Source organism: Hippoglossus hippoglossus, chromosome 24 (genome assembly GCF_009819705.1).
Source record: "Hippoglossus hippoglossus isolate fHipHip1 chromosome 24, fHipHip1.pri, whole genome shotgun sequence".
Taxonomy (NCBI): Eukaryota; Metazoa; Chordata; class Actinopteri; order Pleuronectiformes; family Pleuronectidae; genus Hippoglossus; species Hippoglossus hippoglossus.
The window spans coordinates 7,760,027-7,778,588 of record NC_047174.1 but is presented as its reverse complement, the minus strand read 5'-3'; the positions used below and the strand labels follow the sequence as shown (position 1 = coordinate 7,778,588).

The 18,562-nt window shown below is 41.5% G+C and overlaps 4 protein-coding genes and 1 non-coding gene across 9 annotated transcripts in view; 1 reads left to right on the top strand and 4 right to left on the bottom strand.

The window, feature by feature from the left end:
* Positions 1–1,954, bottom strand: part of utrn (utrophin) — a 174,200-nt gene extending 172,246 nt beyond the window's left edge. The window contains exon 1 of the mRNA XM_034579148.1: positions 1,517–1,954. The gene's annotated coding sequence lies outside the window, so the exon portion shown is untranslated. The remainder of the gene's footprint in view (positions 1–1,516) is intronic.
* A 3,669-nt stretch (positions 1,955–5,623) lies between these two features.
* trnal-uaa lies at positions 5,624–5,706 on the bottom strand. The gene has a single exon. It is a non-coding gene; the product is annotated as a tRNA-Leu (tRNA).
* Positions 5,707–7,280: 1,574 nt separating this feature from the next.
* On the bottom strand, positions 7,281–15,139 carry LOC117757954 (syntaxin-11-like). Of its 4 annotated transcripts, none has more exons than XM_034579179.1 (3): positions 15,110–15,139; positions 9,122–9,239; positions 7,281–8,484 (listed from the first exon to the last, which is right to left on the bottom strand). In XM_034579179.1, the coding sequence occupies exon 3, from the start codon at positions 8,477–8,479 to the stop codon at positions 7,577–7,579; it is 903 nt and encodes a 300-aa protein (XP_034435070.1). In that variant the 5' UTR covers positions 8,480–8,484; positions 9,122–9,239; positions 15,110–15,139; the 3' UTR covers positions 7,281–7,576. The 4 variants fall into 4 exon arrangements, with proteins under 4 accessions (XP_034435070.1, XP_034435069.1, XP_034435068.1 ...); XM_034579178.1 differs by having other exon boundaries at positions 9,122–9,252; positions 15,110–15,128; XM_034579177.1 differs by lacking the exon at positions 15,110–15,139 and having other exon boundaries at positions 9,122–9,348.
* Positions 10,123–13,112, bottom strand: stx11b.1 (syntaxin 11b, tandem duplicate 1). 2 transcript variants are annotated; one of them, XM_034579182.1, is made up of 2 exons: positions 12,768–13,112; positions 10,123–11,644 (listed from the first exon to the last, which is right to left on the bottom strand). In XM_034579182.1, exon 2 carries the CDS (start codon positions 11,631–11,633, stop codon positions 10,740–10,742), a length of 894 nt encoding a protein of 297 aa, XP_034435073.1. In that variant the 5' UTR covers positions 11,634–11,644; positions 12,768–13,112; the 3' UTR covers positions 10,123–10,739. The 2 variants fall into 2 exon arrangements, with proteins under 2 accessions (XP_034435073.1, XP_034435072.1); XM_034579181.1 differs by having other exon boundaries at positions 10,123–11,640; positions 12,760–13,109.
* Positions 14,368–18,562, top strand: part of mthfd1l (methylenetetrahydrofolate dehydrogenase (NADP+ dependent) 1 like) — a 35,353-nt gene continuing 31,158 nt past the window's right edge. The window contains exons 1-6 of the mRNA XM_034579176.1: positions 14,368–14,773; positions 15,931–16,015; positions 16,281–16,331; positions 16,424–16,477; positions 17,218–17,342; positions 17,983–18,083. Of these exons, the coding sequence (XP_034435067.1) occupies positions 14,544–14,773; positions 15,931–16,015; positions 16,281–16,331; positions 16,424–16,477; positions 17,218–17,342; positions 17,983–18,083 (646 nt within the window). The 5' untranslated portion in view covers positions 14,368–14,543. The remainder of the gene's footprint in view (positions 14,774–15,930; positions 16,016–16,280; positions 16,332–16,423; positions 16,478–17,217; positions 17,343–17,982; positions 18,084–18,562) is intronic.

The window sequence follows — 18,562 nt, the reverse complement described above, 5'->3', positions numbered from 1 at the left end:
TTTGCAAGTTTCTCCAGGTTTTCTCCCGTTGATTGAAAATTGGTGTGAATGGTCGTTTGTCTCTGTTTGTTGGCTGACGACCTTCTGTTCCAGTGTCAGCTGTGGTTTGCTCTGATACCGGATCGGATGGATGCTGCACCGTGCCGAAGGTCGTCCTCACAAACCATCACACTCGCTCAGAATCCAACGCTCTCCTCTAATTCTGCAGCACTTCAAGCTGGATTACAAAGATTTTCCTTGCAGTGTTTTTTCCACAGTGTAACAAGATATCAGTGAACACACACACACACACACACACACACACACACACACACACACACACACACACACACACACACACACACACACACACACACACACACACACACACACACACACACACACACACACACACACACTATTTTAAGTAGATTATCATTTTGTCTACCAGCTTTTGGCGAAACACGATCTTGTCAGACCCTGGACACTGGACTGTGTGTGTGTGTGAGCTAATATTTGCAAATGCCACTATTGCATTTCACATCCAGACAGGACGTTGTTGTGTGTGTGTGCTCAACCTTCAGTTAACTCCCCCCCCCCCCAAAAAAAGAGGGTTAACCCTAACCCCATCTGTCAAACCCCAATTGGACCGAATAAATGGTGCAGCAGCTTCACAGATTACATCCAGGCCCTACTTCTTACTTGACGGTCACGTGTTTGTGCTCTGTTTTTAATTCAGTGATTTAAAAAAAAAAATCGACCATTGTTCCCTCGCCAGATACAGTGATTGACCATGAAAGGAGTTTACGTGCAGTTTTATCAAGCAGTGGGGTTTCTGTTTTAGGGGGGGGGTGGGGGGTGGGGGGGGGGGGGGGTGATGCAAGAACCTAAAATAACTGTAAAGTAAAGGGAAAGGCAGCCTCCTCTCTCTGGCTGCTGTCCTTACAATTTCAGTTCCTCTCGCTGGGAGGAGGGGACTGGTTTTGACAACCAAGGCAAAACAACTGAGGGGGGGGGGGGGGACACAACCAGGCAGGTCAGTGTGAAAACTGTGTGGATCTGCAGCACATGTGCAGAACCAGTGTAATCTTCTGGTTTGGTGGACTTGGAAGGTTGAACAATAGTGTCAGTGACGAGATTATGACAGCGCGCACACACACACACACACACACACACACACACACACACACACACACACACACACACAGAGATAATGCTACACAGAGACTTTTTAAATAGTACATCTATTGTGGCCTTGTCGTGGTTAATATTTCATCTCTGAGGCATGACTGCAGAACTTTTCCTCAACATATGTCCAATCCGGTTCGCAGTGTAAACCCACATCTACATGCACCAATCTGGATTAAGCATAAAAACTGTTTTCTTGCGTGGTTTTTTAACTTTTAACACAAAAAACACCCAGACTCCACAGTTATTTAACATTTAACTCCTGATCCCCCCCACCACACCCACACACACACACACACACACACACACACACACACACACACACACAGAGAGAGACTCACACACTCACCTCTGCTGTCACCGAGGAGTCAGGAGACGTGCTCGCCTCACAACAAAGTCCAGAACGTGGGGCTACACAAGTGAGGCCAAAAGTTCACACACAACAAAGTGCATCGATCCGGTTGGTTTAAGGCATTTTCCACGAGCTACCACCCACTCGTGTTCTTTAATAGGCAACTAGCTGAGTACACAGAGTCGTGCTGGAGCCTCGAGCGCATCCAGGCTCCAACAATGTGCCCAGAAAAAAAAAGAGACGGAGCTGAACCGCACTGACCACCGCGGCTCCGAGGGGTGGGGGGGGGGGGGTCCGTCTACCTCCTGGACACCGAGCGACGGTTCTCGCGTCTCACGGCTCAACACCGCGGGGCTGTGAACTCAAGGTCCCGCAACTTTGTTCCTGTTGCTTCGCTTCAGCCTCTCTGCCCCGCTGCCCGCACCAGCCACAAGCTAGCAGGAGTTAGCTCGGGTTAGCGGAAATGCTTGGAACGCGTCCTTCAAAGTAAAAGCATCGAAAGATCACTGCGAAGTGGAAAGAGGTCTCACCTGTTGTATTTTTCGATAATGGTGCACTTTATGATATTGTATTATTATTATTATTATTAGTAGTAGTAGTAGTAGTAGTAGTAGTAGTAGTAGTATTGTCATTATTATTATTATTGTTGTTGTTGTTATTATTATCGTTCTTATTATCTTTGTTGTTATTATTACAATTATTGGTGTTGTTGTTGTTGTTTTTATTATTATTATTATTATGAAGAAGATGTAATTAAATGTATTAAAGAATAAATCCAGGCTTCTTGCAATGACACCCTTTCATCCCATTGCTTTAGTTTTTTTATTATATAGGGATTTAAGTTACTTTCATACTTTAAATATGTGCAAAATAACATGTTCAATATTAACTCTGATATTCCCACTCTTCTCTCGGTCTGGGTTTTGCTCAGTTCAGTTATTTCATAAACTTCTAATCGGTGTGTTTTATTGTGTATGTTTTGACCGGAAGCGGGTGGCTCCCCCTCGGTGGCTTGACGCTGGACTTGATCTTTAAAAGTTTTCCTGACGCGGACATGGAAACATGGCGCGGTGGGCGTCACGTGACGTAACAGCCACCACACCAGTGATTCCCACAGGAAAACCCAAAAAAAACTTTAAAAAGAAACTTTCACTTTGGAATTAGAACTTCTGCTTTAATCAGGACGAGAGGGTTTTAAAGACGCTTCCACTTTAAGGGACCTGGAATTCACCAGTTACACTAAAACAAGTATTTTATTGTAACATATGGGGAATGTGGAATGAAGGAAAAGTTTTGGCTGTGGAGTTTCAAGGCCTCTGTGTAAAAAACAATCTCCAGACTCTTCTTACTTAAGTAAAAGTATTGCAAACTGTTGTTAAAGCAGCAAAAATGTGCAATATAGTCTCTTTACATGTGCAATAATATTTATACTCATATTTATCAATACTCGTTTGCACCTTTTTTAATCTGCATTGTTTTTATCTTGTTTAGTCTGAGATTCTATTGTTTGACTGTATTTATTTGCAGCTTCTGCTTAGGTTTTTAGATTCTTGTGTTTTTGGAATTTATATTCATTATTTTATTGATGCATTAGCATGTAAACAGCGATCATAAGCAGCTAGTCAGCGTTGTCGATAAATGTAAGATACAGATAAAATGTAGTAATAATAATAATAATAATAATAATATAAGCAAAGTATGGCAAAATATCTCAAAAGTGTTTGAGATTATTGATTATTATTGTAAAATATTAATATTGGAGCCTAAACATAGAAACATGGGTACAGAATGTAAAGCAGATTCATTTCTTAGCATGTAAACCCAAGTTAAAGTCAGTAGTTGCATTGACATATTAAAATAAATATCACCTGATTGCCATTATTTTAGATTTAACATACGTCGTCAATAATAATTAACTTTATTTAAAAGGTATATTTCATACACATAATGGGAAAAAACAACAAACAGCAGACAGTTCAAAACACAGTTAAATTGTCTAATGAGGGAAGTAAAATCACACAGTAAAAAATAACTATAATAATAAATACAGCAGTTGTCGTGACCGTAAACCCTTCGACCGGCTTTTGTCTCAGGTTTCATTTTAATACACCGTGCGATGTGTTGGCCTGAAAAGCAAAAAGAAACTTTTCCAGGACCTGAGGGGAGGGAATAAAAGATGAAGGCCCACTGGGGAGGGTCTCATGAGGCTTTGGGGATGCAGAGATGTTGATCTTCCATTGTGAGCCCTCATCCTTCTCCCTCCCTCTTCTCAGCTGTCAGGCCTCTTTTGTGGACGCTTCCTCGCACAACTCGAAGAAGAAGCTCAGTTTCACTAACCAGCGCTCTCTTATAGGCATCTGACACCTATCAGGTGACAGGAGCTTTGTTTGCAGGTTGTTGCAGAGGGAGCAACAAGACAAGTGGGAACTCAAAACCATAAGTTCACTGGCATATTTACAAAGATTTGCATGAAAGAAAATGGAATATTGAAGTAAACTGTCTTTTTCACGTAGATATGCACTAAATATATTTGTCACAAAACTGGTGCAAGGGTCGTATATGTTTACATTCATTGTGTCTGTGAATCAAAAATAAATCTATATGGAATTTAAACAGGTTAACAGAGTTTCAAAGTGTTCCCATCTACACTTCTTACATCTAAGTGTCTACAGTGCTGCAAAACTTCTGCTAAACTATTTTTAGAAGAGCTGCATTTATTTTCTGGGCAGCCTTTTCTGCGGCGGATGCAGATGACCAGGTATCAATGAGTCCATGGCAGCGTCCTTGCAGTGGAATTGCAGGGATGAGAGGATGTGGGTTAGTGTTGGACTCCAGCCCGGAGACTCCTGAGGACAGCTTACAGCGCCCCCCTCTGTCCAAAGGGTGCAATCACTCCTAAAAGAGATTTGTTTACAGATCTTTTAGTAAACAAACAAAAACATTAAACAACAGATAATTGTACATTTTTTAAATACATTTACTGTGGTATCCCCGCAGGCTTCTGGCTTCTTCACATCCACCATATATGCCAAATGTATGGATATTATGATATTATGGATATTATTAGGAACTGAAATCATGATCGAGCAGGAGTTGAGCAGGTACTGTAAGAAAAATTCGGAACTAAACAGAGTCTAACTTTATTTGACGATGTTGTTGCCCGTCTTGGCCACATCATTTCATCAATCAATTAATCAATCAATCGATCAAATTGTATTTGTAAAGCCCGTATTCACAAATCACAACTTGCGTCATGGGGCTTAACAAGGTGCGACATCCTCTGCGATCCCTCAACAAGAGTAGTGACAAAACTACAAAATAAAACCCGTTTAACAGGGGAATAGAAACGTGAAAGCCACGTGTGCAGGATCCCTCTCCCAGGACGGACAGAGGTGCAGTAGATGCCGCGTGTAGATGAATTATTCTTGTATATAATCGTGTACAATCTCGACGCCATTCATCAAAGTTTGAAGTTGTGTTTTTCATATGTAAGTTAATACAGAGTCAACAGTACAATACTGGACGGGGAGGACAGGTCGGTTCAGCCGTGCATTAACTCAATTTAAATTTAACAAAGTAAAAAATATAGATATAACAAAAAGTCAATACAATACTGTAAAAATTCATCCACATTAGAGGAGGCAAGTGTAAAGTTTGAGGATGCAGGTGTAAAACCAAGGTGACAAACTGTTCAGGAATGTGCATCTATTTATGAACCCTGCAAACATGCAGGTTCACAGATGTGCACTGGATGGTTGGATGGGAATCAGTTGAGAAGCCTCAGTGATAAAATACAAAATGTATTGTTATTATTCGTAAACGTTGCATTTGAATGAAAACAGAACTATAATGAGGACGTTTATTTTCTTGAAGCGCATTTAACTAATGGATCACAATAGAAAAAGAAAAACCTGCTATGAAAACAGATCATATTAAAGAGAGATATAAATCTTATCAAGAGGTTATACTAACTGTTCTTACTTCTGTACTAGAGAGAATACTGTGATACTTACTACACTGGAAACACTATACTTGTACTATATATACGTGTACTGTGTACTCTAACACCATATATATTCTACAGTGTGAACTTTAACAAAAGACTACCAGGAGTGGGGTTCGAACCCACGCGGACATATGTCCATTGGATCTTAAGTCCAACGCCTTAACCACTCGGCCATCCTGGTTAGTACAGCGCTTCCCGTCACATCTCCGCTGCATAAACTAACCACCAACACAGGAATATCTTTCTTTATTTTGAGTTTTATGTCATGTAGCTACTGCGCATCATGGAGGATCGTGCTCGTTGGACCAGGCTGTTATCAACGATGCCTCATAACGGTGATGCTAGCGCAGTGATTGCAGCTACAGTCTAACATGTGCACCGAAGCACACATGCTAACGGTACAGCTTCATGTCAAAATACCTTCACAGTGTGGGCCGTGTTTGTGAAGGGATAACGTCATACCCACCCAAAACAAAAATGTCGGCTTGGTAGCCTGCCAGTATCCCTGTTGTCTCCATCGTCACTACGCAGCTGGGAAGTGAGCTAACTTCTAAGCTAGCTTGAATCAGCAGCTAATAGCGTTAGCACAGGCTAACTGGTAGCACAACTTTGGGGCAGACAAACTGTGCGTGATTCATCCGCACGTTGTTGAGCGTCTGGTTATTTCTGCCACACAGACTGAAGCAGGCAGGAAGCGAAGAGGAAACAACACAGAGAGGAACTTCTGTAGCAGCTCAGAGTTATGGCGAAGAAATTAGCAAATAAAAGTCCATAGAATCTTTGGGTGATTGTAAAGAGACAAACCTGAAAAGGACATTGGCTCTAAGATCACAACCATCAACAATTGTGTATATGTACACGAAAGACAATGAAATCAGGCACTAAATCCCTAAAGTGATATTTTTAATATTCATAACAACTGCAGATGAATTATACTTCATCCGAGGACTGATCAGAGGTGGATCTTGGATTTTTCTGAATCAGGGGCTATATATAAGGGGGCCACAATTTACACAGAGCTGCCAATTATATGTCCAACATTCAGGCACAATTCCTGATTCAGTAACGTTCACACTTACATCAGTCCTTGTTTACTGTTAATTCTGTCGCTTTAAACAAAGCAAAACATCTATGAAATCATTTCACAAATTGCTTTGGTTTCTAATTGTTTGCTTTTTAAGTGTTTTCAATTTTTTTACCTTGAATTTTTTATTTATAACTTGTAACTGTAATTTAAAAGGTTCTATATATTAAAGTGTGCTATCATTATATTACATTTTGAAAATTGTTCCCTGGTCAAGCACATCTTTTAGGATCACGAAGTCTGACGTGCCATTTCGCTAACATCTCTACACAGTTCTTATTTTACACTAAAGAAATAGCTTCGATAATATCAATGGCTCCTATGACGTGTCTTCTCCAGTCTGAAGTTTTAACAGTTGTCTGACTCTAGAATCTGGAGGAGCCAACTCTTGACTGATTTCCCCCCCGTCTCCTGTGGTCTGTGAGGCATAATTTCTTTCATTGTATATCAAAGAGCAATACAGCACGGCCATAAGGAACCTTAGCACGACGTTCCCGTTTGTGACTTGGATCATTTACTACAGTCCTTTAAAGTCACAACTCTGACAGCAACTTGTCAATTCTCCCCAATAACTCTCCCAACTGTCCTCATGACTCCAGTTAATCTGAATTTCCGAGGAGCACGTGAACCTCTTTCCCACATGACCCAATTAACTCGAATGGACAAACTGGTTTTAATTCACAACAACACACTTTATTTCACGTGTCAGTGAACGGCTTAAAATATTTATTGTTTCAACTTAACATCCTTTCCAATTGTCAACCTCTCTCATGGACACATTCACCATTAAACTAAAACTTGTAACTTTAAACCTTGTAGAGTTTAAAGCCACTCACATCAGGGACAGTTTACTATGTTAAAAGCATATTACATAAAACAAATATCTGCTGTACAAAACTTTTTATATCAGAAAATAATTAGTTCAGTTTAAAAATCATCCATAAAATGCATCAAGTCAAAATATGCTCTATAATGTTTGGTTGTGTCTCCAGCAGGGTAGACAGGGACAAAAGTGGAGAAAAGGATTTTTCCTCTTGTACTGTATGGCCTTCTTGATGTTAACGTTGAATTTTTCAACGTATTCCTCAGTACCGCACACATTGGTCTCAATGTTGTTGATCATGGATCCCTGCTCCTCCACCAGCACGGCCATGGTCAGGAACAGTTCGTGGACCTCCTTGAGCCTGGCCTCCAGCTCCACCAGTTCCTTGTGTCTGCCTTGGATCTTACACATGGCCCATCGGCTCGAGCGGCCACCTGGTGCCTGCAAACTCTGGGACAGCTCGGCCCACCCCTCTCCGCCTTTGTCCACCAGATCATCCAGCTGTTCATCAGATATTTCAGTCCCAATAATGGAGGCCTGCCTCTTGATCCTCCCCCGACACGAACTCCTCTGCATCTCCTCGGCCTGAGCGTAGTCACTCATGGCAGCATGGAAGGCTCTGGTCAGCGTGTCGTACTGAGCTCGGGCGATGCGGCAGAGAGCAGAGTTGTGACCTTCTTTCTCCTCCACCCGGCTGCTCTCCTTACCCAGAGCCTGCAGGCGGACGTACAGGGCCTCCCCACGTTGCTGGATTCCCCTGGCGATAGAAACAGAGTCTTTTTTGATAAGGGTAAGGCGTCGTACAGAGGTGCCAAAGCGCTCATTGATTGCGCTCAGATGCTCGACCTCTGAGTGGAGAAGGGAGATCTCCTTGCGAATGGAGTGAGCCTCCTTCAGGATGTTGTCAATAGCTGAGGAGCTCTCAAAAACCACCGCCTGTTGAGACAGAGTCAACCTGTCCACGTCGTACTCAGGTCCATAAAACTCTGGCTCACAGTCCTCCTGCTCCTCACAGATGGTCTTCAGCCTCTCCAGCATGTCCCGCATTCTGCCTGAAAGAGCATCATAAGACAAAATGTTGGTTATTTCTAGTCAGGCTTTGGGTTTGATGCATGAAAATAGTGTCAGATACATTTTTAAAACCATGTTGAAATTAAACTTTTTGGTTACAGGGATTAAATATACAGCCAACTGGCTGCTTGTATGTGCAAGTTGCTATTGCATAACCACTGATGAACACAATAGCTGGTCAGTTTTACCTGCAGCTTTTCTTTCTTTGTTTGAAAACAATGTAATCTTAGCTCAGTGGCATGTCGTCATTTCAACCAGGAACAAGGAAGACACTGAAAAACACATCTTTTATGACAATATGAACGCAATGTATGTTATTTATCCAAGTAGTTCTCAGTAGATTCTTTTTGTCAATCTTATTTTTTAAAAACCGTCCCTCTCCTAAAAGGCGCAGAGAAAATCTATTTCCTCGTACACTATATTTCTGAATTTTTAAACCTATCACAACACATGATAAACCAATTCACCTAACTTGTGAATTTCTTATTGACTGTTGTTGAATAAGTTCTATACTTTCCAAGCTGTCTATCACAAATCAATTATCCACTTGTCTCCAGGTGCCTCTGCTGCACCAAAATCAATTAAATATCATTCGGTTCTCATATTAAAGTGTCTTACCTGTTGTGAATGGCTCCAACAATATATCAGAACACGATGTCCCTTCAGTGTTTCTCACACTGATTTGTTTGGTCCAAGCTGCTCAGGGAAGCATCTTTTAGTTCTGATGAAGGGCTGTCTGCTGTGTGTGTCTGTGTGTGTGTGTGTTCAGCATGTGTGACTGACGCCCCTTCACAGGTGACAAACATGGGCCTTCCCACTGCAACACCGATCTGTGGAGATGCATTCTTTTTATGCAGGAAGTAAGTGCCTGGTTTGAGGAAGTGACACGTCATTCCCCTGAAGTAATGTGTCCAGAACAAGACAAACTCAGTGAGATACTTGACGTGTGTATCGTTCGACTCATGGGGATCAAGCTGCCGTACGTTTGTAGACTGATGACCAAAACATTTAATATATTTTAAAGTATTTATTAGCCTCATATTTATTGGATGTGTATTTATTAGTTTGTTTGTTATTTTTTCAAATTTTAAACTTGTTTTCTATACATTTGCACTGTTTATCAGAAGTAGCATCTCTTGTGCCGTTGTGCTGTTTTATCTTGTACAATGACAACAATGGCTTTCTATTCTATTCTATGCCAGGGATTATAGATGTTATCATAATTGTTACAGAGGTCAAGAAATGTAAAGTTTGGCAGTGCCCCTGGTGTGACTGTATATCTGAATGAGAATGTATTAATCTAAGTCTACATGGATACATCTTATTTTAATAACTCCTTATACTAATGGACAAATACAGTTTACATCCTTGTGCAATCATTCTGTGCAACTTCACTTTACTCAATTTAATTTCTAGACAATATTTCCATAGTGAAAAGTTTATGTTATGTTCATACTCTGTCAATTTTCCTTTTATTCCCTTTTTTATTCTCTTGTCAACCTCATTCTGACTGTCTGCTGCTGTAACAAGTGAATTTCCCCTGCGAGGGATAGATAAAGTTTTATCTTATCTCAAGTATATCAAATATAAATATGTTGATGTAGTTTTCAACAAGAACAAACACTCAAGTTATTTTTAATACAGTTGTTTATGTTAAATACAAGACTCGATGAGATAAAGACAAAAATAAGATATTATATATCAAGTCATTGAAGGGCAGTGAAAAGTAGCAGATTACAACACAGTGTGATATCTACGTAATATCCAGAGTGGCAACCCATGAATTTTATAGTTTAAATCTATAGCAATTTAGAAAACATCATCTAAATCAAGAACAACCACATTTTTACAATTTCTAAAACATTTTCTTTCAGCTTGATGTCTCTTTGAATGTCTTTGGTCAAAGACATTCAAAGAGAAATAATTGACTCATGATTGATTGATGATTGGACTTAAAATCACAGGCATCATGAAAACATAGATGTAATAATGTTCCAAAAACAATTTTTGCAACTGAATGAGGATTGATTCCCTTTGATGAGGAAGCAGGTGATAGCCAATAAAAAATGAAAACTTGTTTTAAACACCATTCAAGGGGGAATTAATTCTGATTTGAGATACCCGTCTCAAACCTTTTAAACAACCGTTAAATATCATGTTTGATTTCATTAGGATTTCCCTCTTTTCGTTGAATGTCCAGCTCTTTCCCATCCCTCTACCCGTCTGTGTACGGTCATTAGTCGACACATGGGAAACAGCTGCAAAACATCTTTTTGAACGGGTTGTTCTTATCGTGACGCTTGGCCCTGCCGAGTTTGACGAGGACTTCTTGTATGTTTTCGTCTGTTTTCTGCACGTTAGTTTGGATGGCGTTCAGCATGGGCCCCTGCTCCTCCACCAACATGGCAATGTCCAGGAAAATCTCATGGATGCTCTGGACGCGGGCCTCCAGGTCCACCAGCTCCTGGTGACGTTTCTCAATCTGAGACAGAGCCGATCGGGCCGTTTTACCCTCGGAGACAATGTTGTCTGTGAAGACGTTCCACTGGCCCGTCTCAATAATCTCCTCCATCTCCTCTCCTGACACCTCACGCCCCACGATCTCCATCTGCCTTTGGATCTGGCTCTTACAGTTCTCCCTGTGGCTCATCTCAGCCTCATTATAGTCAAACATGGCGTCGCGGAAACCGTTGCTGATGCAAGCATACTGGGTTCTGGCGATGCGTGTGATGGCAGAATTTGACCCATGTGCTTCTTCCAGTTTGTGGGCTGTGCCGTCCATCTCCCGCAGCCGAGCTAGAATATTCTCAGCCCGGGACTTTATATCAGCACCGATGGCGTTAGAGTCCCTTTTGATGGTGCTCATGTTGGTGGTGCCATGGAGCATGCGGGTGTTCCGCTCGCGGAGCCTTTTAATCTCCAGGCGGATGAGTTGTACCTCTTTGTGGATGTCTTGCGACTGGGAGAAGACCTCCTCCAGATCCGGGCTGTTGTCGAACACCACCGCCTCTTGGTGCAGCTCCTCCAGGTCCACGTTGCTGAAGGTGTCGGAGACAGTGGACTCCGCGTACTCCATCTCCTCCACGTGGCCATTGGACACCTCCTGAAGGTGGCTCAGTCTGTCCCTCATGGTTCGGCTGGAGATCAGGAGAAAGTTACAGATGCTAAAATGATTTTCTGTGTCTGGTTAGTTTTGTTCTAACTTACTGCGCATCAACAACACTTTGAATTTAAGACACATTCAGGAATTGATTGACTCTTTACCCCCATATAGGAGGTTAAGAGAACAAAATCAAAACAAAATACATGAGCCAACCACAGCACAAACCCTCTAATTTACATGTTTAAACACATCCACGTCTAATTAAAGTTGTCATGCCTGTTTGAAAGTCCTTTCCTTCTTCCTGCACATTCAACCCAGCCAGTACCAATCACTGGCCTAACAGGTTCTCAGAAGAATAGTCGAAGGTGTTGCTTCTCACCAAACTAGTTCTTTTAACTTGTGATCGCACTGACGTCTCTTTCCAGACATGTATCTTAACTTAGCATTAGTTAATGTTCAATACATACATCTGTATTTTTTGTTTTGTTTTGTTTGAGAAATAGAAAATAAAATAAATTCACAAAATGAAGTAAAGAGCCTGGTGACATAATAGACCGGAAGTTCTCAAACTTCAGGAACTCTAATGACTTTACAGTCGAAATCTTCCTTCTTTCAACGGAGAATATGAGCTAATATTCTAATCTGGGATAAACGTTCTGTCCTTTATGTTGAAATCTCCTGCATAAAATATTGAAATGTACACATTTTAAAATGGTTTTCTGGTTAAATATGTTCAAGGTAAATGGTAACAGGCAACTTCCAGCTATGTTGTGGGTACTTTAGGCTTTAATAACATAAAAATATGCTACATTTGTTTAGCCAGGGTTACTTAATAAAAAGGACAACTGAGAGTATACAGACATCCTTTTATAAAAACTACTTGAGTTGTGTAATCTGCCCTTTCAGTAGAGAACTGTCCTGTAGGCTACAAATAAAATATTGTAAATTACAAATGTTGTCACCTTTGTAACTACTTGGTATCCAGGAATGTTGTGAATACCTTCAGACTTTAAAAATAAAATAAACACATAGCAAATTTATGTTTGAGGCCATGTTTGCGAGCCATCACCTCATCAATATGATTATTCAAACTTATTTTATGATAGACTCCAACATCTCACGACCGCAGCATTAAAAAGTAAAAGATCTGTACCTGTTCTGCTCTGGTCTCCACAGAAATCAAACGTTGTCCTTTACTGTGAGTTGCCCGCGGTGCCACGGCACCATCCTACAGATCTGATACGAGCTGTTCCTGAATGTGAGCAGAAGCGAAGGGCGCAGAGCAGCTATGTTTAGAGCTGGAGATTCACCTGTGGTTGGTGTTGGAGGGGGTGGTGAGGAGCCATGCGACTGGGATGATGTGACTTCAGGAATGAGGCCCGGTCGGTTTGGCCTCGCGGTGGCGGCGCATGTCAGGAGCGTCAGTTGGACACAGACAGTTTGAAAAGGACGAGCAGCAGCAGCAGGGGGGTGTGATCCACCTGAGGGCCACTTTAAAGTCGTCTCTATACCAGGGCTCGGGAAACTGAGGTGACGCTCCGGACACGTGCTTCATAACAAACAGATGTTAATCACTAGTTTCTGCAACTTTATCCTGAAACTTGCAGCTTAGGTGGACGGTTTTATTTTGGGAGTGGTCATGTCTGCAGGAGGACGACCTGTGATGATCTGACGTCATGGTTTTCCCAGACACACCCTAATAATGACTTCAAGTACAATCTCTCTCTCTCTCTCTCTCTCTCTCGCTCTCTCTCTCTCTCTCTCTCTTTTAAAACATTTGTTTTCATTTTAAAAGATGAACAAAACAAATATATATACATGGGGTTGTTTACAATAACATACAGGGACATACAAGCCATATATGTACAATATACATATAAATCAAATAAATATCCTGTAGACTTCAAAGATAGTCAAAGTTTTAACGGCCTTTTTTATTGGATGATTTGGAAATTCGGTTTACATATTGTTCAACGTCTGTCGGAAAAAGAATGAAACAGGGTATTGCTGGTGTTACTGCGTTAGTTTTACTGAGGTGTACTTGATAAAATGACAGCTTGTAGTGTACAGGCATCCCGATGACTGGCCCTTTGTCTTAGCAAAGTCACTTTCTCTGTATCCAAAGAGAATTAACTTTTGTTCTCTCTTCATTGAAGTGTGCCCCCCCATCTTCAAACAGGATCAAGACACACTCTCCACAGAAAGTTAATGTTTGGCCCGTGGCCTTGTGTGTGTGTGTGTGTGTGTGTGTGTGAGCACTTTATGTGACCTTTGGCCTTTTTATCCTGGGATGCCTGTCCCATCACATGCTGCTCTGACATAGATAACTCTCTGGTCGCATATTGGTGGTCTGGGCTATCTCCAAGGTTCTTCTGAATCAGCCTGAGACATGGTTTTATTTTGTGTTGTTTCTCATGAATATGTTGACAATGTGCAGTTTTTGGAGTGTCCCAATATTTTCCAAGCCTATATGATGAGGTCATAGGTAAAAACCGAACTCTGTTTGATAATGAGTGACGCCATCACTAAAATAAACGACGACCATCACAGTCCTGGCGTCATTGAGAAGCTGCTGCTTTCAAGTGCGCCTCTGATTTATGAGGTTCATCCTCACAGTCTATTCCCCTATCCCTGCCTGGCTGTATTTTACTTTTTTTATTAGTATCTCACCCCCCCTGTCATTATGCAGGGTGGTTTGTTTGAGTTATTGATCATATATATCATATCATCATATAAGTATATTATGGGGTTGTTTTTGCGTGGCCTCCCTCTGAATGCTGAAATGTCCGACTGTCCCTGAAGCCGCCGCACCTCCTGCAGGACCCTGTCACCAGTGAACTTTTCTTTTTGTTCCTCCGGAGGTTCCGGACGCAGCAGGAGACACGAACTGGAGAAAACCCGTAAACATTAGAGATAAACAGGTCGAAACACACGGACATGAGGTTGTCTATACTCCGCAGAGCCTGTGGCAGTCTCCGGATACATCCAGGAAGCAGGGGCAGCGGTGTGGCGCACAGATGCCCGCCGGCTGGACCTGCCGGCTGCAGGCTGATCCTCCGGCCGGCCAGCGGCTCCTCCAGCGGGGGAACCAGCCCGAGAGAGGCCGTCCGCCTCGGGAAGAAGCACCGGAGGGAAGACGGAAGGTTTGAGAGCGACAGTTCTTTGAAGTAAGTAAAAAAAAGATACGTGACGCATTAACTGTTTGTTCTGTGTTGTTTACTCATCATTTTTGTAAATATCAAAGTTAAAAGAAACAATAAGAAGCCGTGGAGGAGAGTTTGGTGTGAAACGATGCGCGGCGGACGGTACTTCCGGAGTCCCCGGCGTGTCTGAGCCGCCAGTAGTGCACGTGTCCCCGGTAACATCCGAGGGTCTCCAGCTGATGCAACTTTCCTTCGCCGTTGCTAGACTCACGATGAGAATCCCTGAACTCACCGCGAACTGAACTCACACAGATGATGCTCCGACGTTAGGAGACATGTCCACATCACTAGCATCACCACGTGTGTGTGTGTGTGTGTGTGTGTGTGTGTGCGCGTGTGCGTGTTTACATGTTGATAAGTTTTAATGAAATTCACTAAAACATTGAAGAATACAATGGTTTTTATGTTTATTTCTTATTTCTCAATGGTTCAATTATCAAAAGCTGGATTTGATCTGGTTATGATAACTTTATGGATACAATATTGATAAGTGTATTGATCAGGACCAATCAGGAGGAATAGAGTCCCCATCTTCTCTATCGCCAATAAACACGCAACTATTTGTATTTTTCCATTTAAAAACTAGAATGGTACTCAGAAGAGTGCATACATATATGCCAAGATATGTATGATATAATTTCAATAGATGCAAATTTTTATTCTAAAATGTACAATGTCATGTTTGTCAACCACATAAATGTGTCAGGGTCTTTTTTGCATAATCCTGCTACCAAGCAAACAAGTGCAGATGAAAAGATGAAATCAACTCCATGGTAATATTTTCTGCTCATGTGGGAAGTGGTGTTTCAGATGGCTGCAGCAAAAATGGCCATTTTTTTCCCATTAATTCTTTTTTTAAAGAGATTCTACAGGATGGAACAACCTATTTTCACTTATTTTATTTAAATAGTGAGATTTGGGGAGTTAATCGCATAATTTATAACTGTGTATTTCTTCCATTCCACACAATTCCTGATAAGTAATGCTGAATATTGTCTCTTTATATGTTGGATCTTTAACCTTATGTATATGTTTGACTTGAATCTAAATATAATATGAACCCTGTGTGAAGCCTTGACATGGTTAATGCAGATCGCTAACCAGTTTATTTTCTCTCACAGGAAAGTGGTTCAGAGCACGAAGGAGGCAATGGTGGCTCTGCAGAGAAAGAATCCCTCAATCCAGCCTCTGTTAGCCATTATACAGGTATTTAAACCACAATTAGAGGCACTGTGTTTGGTTTCTATTTATAAGTATATAGGTTTTCAATCTTGTGGCAGACTGCCTTTCTATGTCAAACCTCAAATTAAAAAGGAGTCTAAAGAGGGTTTACTGCAGAGCTGAGATAATACACGAGTGGCCCCATTTCACCTTACGCCTAAGAGTTGTATTTCTCTACTGAAGCCATTGAGCATTCCTGTAGTATAAGGTCTGTGAGGTTATTTCACATTGTGCTATTTTTATTCCTAAGACAGGTGAAGATGACAGCTTGTTGGAGATCAATAAGAAAATGGCCGGAAAGGTATTTCTCTCTCTTTCTGTTTTATTGTATTTTGTCTGCAATTTTGCCCATTTATTCACAATTCAAACATTTCACCGTCTCTTGGTTCACAGATCGGTTTGAACATCACTCAGCTCTGCCTGGCAGAAGAGTGCAGTGAGGATGAAGTAAGTGAAACCGACTCACTCCCTTTGTGCCAGAACATTAGTCTGGGGTGAACTCTTACTCCCCCTCATTGTTTAGCATGTCAGTGCATGAGATACTCTTCCCTGTGGCAGTTTGTTGATGCATCATGTGATCAAGGTGGATAAGTGAAAAGTCAAGGTAATCTGAGCCTCACACAAGCTTTTACGTCATTTTATTACTGCTTAAATATGAGTCAGTATTGCTTGACTGTTACACTACCGATCCCTCATTGGGGATCAGTTCCGTGGTGTTTACTACCTTATGTAACTGGTAGTGGGATTCACTCTCCCTCTCAGCTGTGGGTCTCTGCGCTCAGCTGGAAGTTGACTCTTGAAACTCACAGAAAACAGAAACCCTCATAGGAATAGCTCAGACATTTCAACTCAGTGGATGATTTACATCACAGTACCTGCCCTCAGGAAGCCTCTGCTGCTCCACTGATCTACTGCTCTACTTTTGCACATATTTTCTCTCCCTCCCCCCTTTTTTCACCCGCGTCAGGGATTTCCATCAGCAGCTCTGACTTGTTAAATCTGAGGGTGCAAATTCTTTCACCCTCCCTCTCTTTTATGTTGTTAACACCACACATGTCCTTTACTTTTTGCATGTGATGTCTTGGATTTTGAGTATTTGTACCTGAATATTTTTCAATCTTACGTTTTCACAATTATTGCAGCTGTGGTTTGTAAATACTGTTGATTTTTTCCCCCTGTGCACTTAGATTATAGAGGAGGTGTTAAAGCTCAACGAGGACCCCAGGGTGCATGGTGTCTATCTCCACCTTCCCCCGGCTTCACTCACCAGTCGAGTGCTCGACGCTCTCAAACCTGAAAAGGACATAGATGGGTAAAAAAAACATTTGATCATTAAGACACGGTAGCGGAATTGTCTGTTGTCAAATACAAAATAATCTTCTCAAAAATATGAAAGTATGTGGCAGCCGGGCAGGTTTTAGTAAATCAAAAGTGCATGTCTCTCTGTCCAGATGGAGATAAATGAATTTACTCTCGTGGTGCTGGAGATTTCTGTCCAAATCAGAAAGGGCTGGAGAGAATTAAGTAAAAGTAGATGTAGTGTGTGTGTGTCTTCAGCAGACAATTAAATTAGCAAATTGGCAAGATGCCCTTTTTAATCATCACAAATTGAAGAGAAGTGGTTCAGCTGAGGACAAATTATCTAAAGCACATTCATTAAAAGGTTAGTTAAGGTTGTCCTCTGACAGACTGATACGAGCGACTTTATGTCTGTTTTTATTGCCTGATAAAATGTTTCCAAACAGTTACAGTAAATAGTATAAAAGATTATTTAATGGTGTTACACTCCTATCATTAACTCATGAATTGTGTTTTCAAGTCTCACGAAGGTGCTTGACACGCTCATCATCAGCACTTAACACATCGTAATGCTTTTGCCAGTAAAAAGTGTGAAGAATAATGCCTTAATTTTGATATATTATATATTTATGTCCATATTTGTCCTTCCATAGCATAACAGATTTGAATGTGGGACGTTTGGTACGTGGAGACTTGAGCAAAGGCTTTGTGTCACCTATGGCCAGGGCTGTCCTGGATCTGCTGGAGAAACATGGTGAGTTTCTGCAAAAGGACAAACTATACAGACACTTTGAAAGCAGTTGTGAGAATTTGGCATCAACAGTTTGAATCCATGGACCCAGACCTCCTTGTGTCCACAGTCCAGTCTGGTGGAGCTGGTGTGACGGTGTGCAAAATGTTTTCTCGGCACACTTTGGGCCCCTTAATACCAATCATTCTTCACTGACCAAGTGCGTCCCTTTATGGTCGTAACTGACCCAACATTAAATGGCTATTTCAGTCTTTCACACAGTTACTTGGGCGAGCCACCCACATATATCAACAGCCGTCCAAGAATATTTCATGACCCAAATAAAAAATGTTTTTATCCGTCCCAGAATACAGTGCCAATCTGTGTGCGATTAATAAATGGATATTCTCCACTCGCTCTACCCCCCCCCCCCCCTGTACCTGTTTTTCTGCTGTAGCGAGAAGCATACACTGTTGCTCTGTAGTAGTGCGCCATGAAGAGAG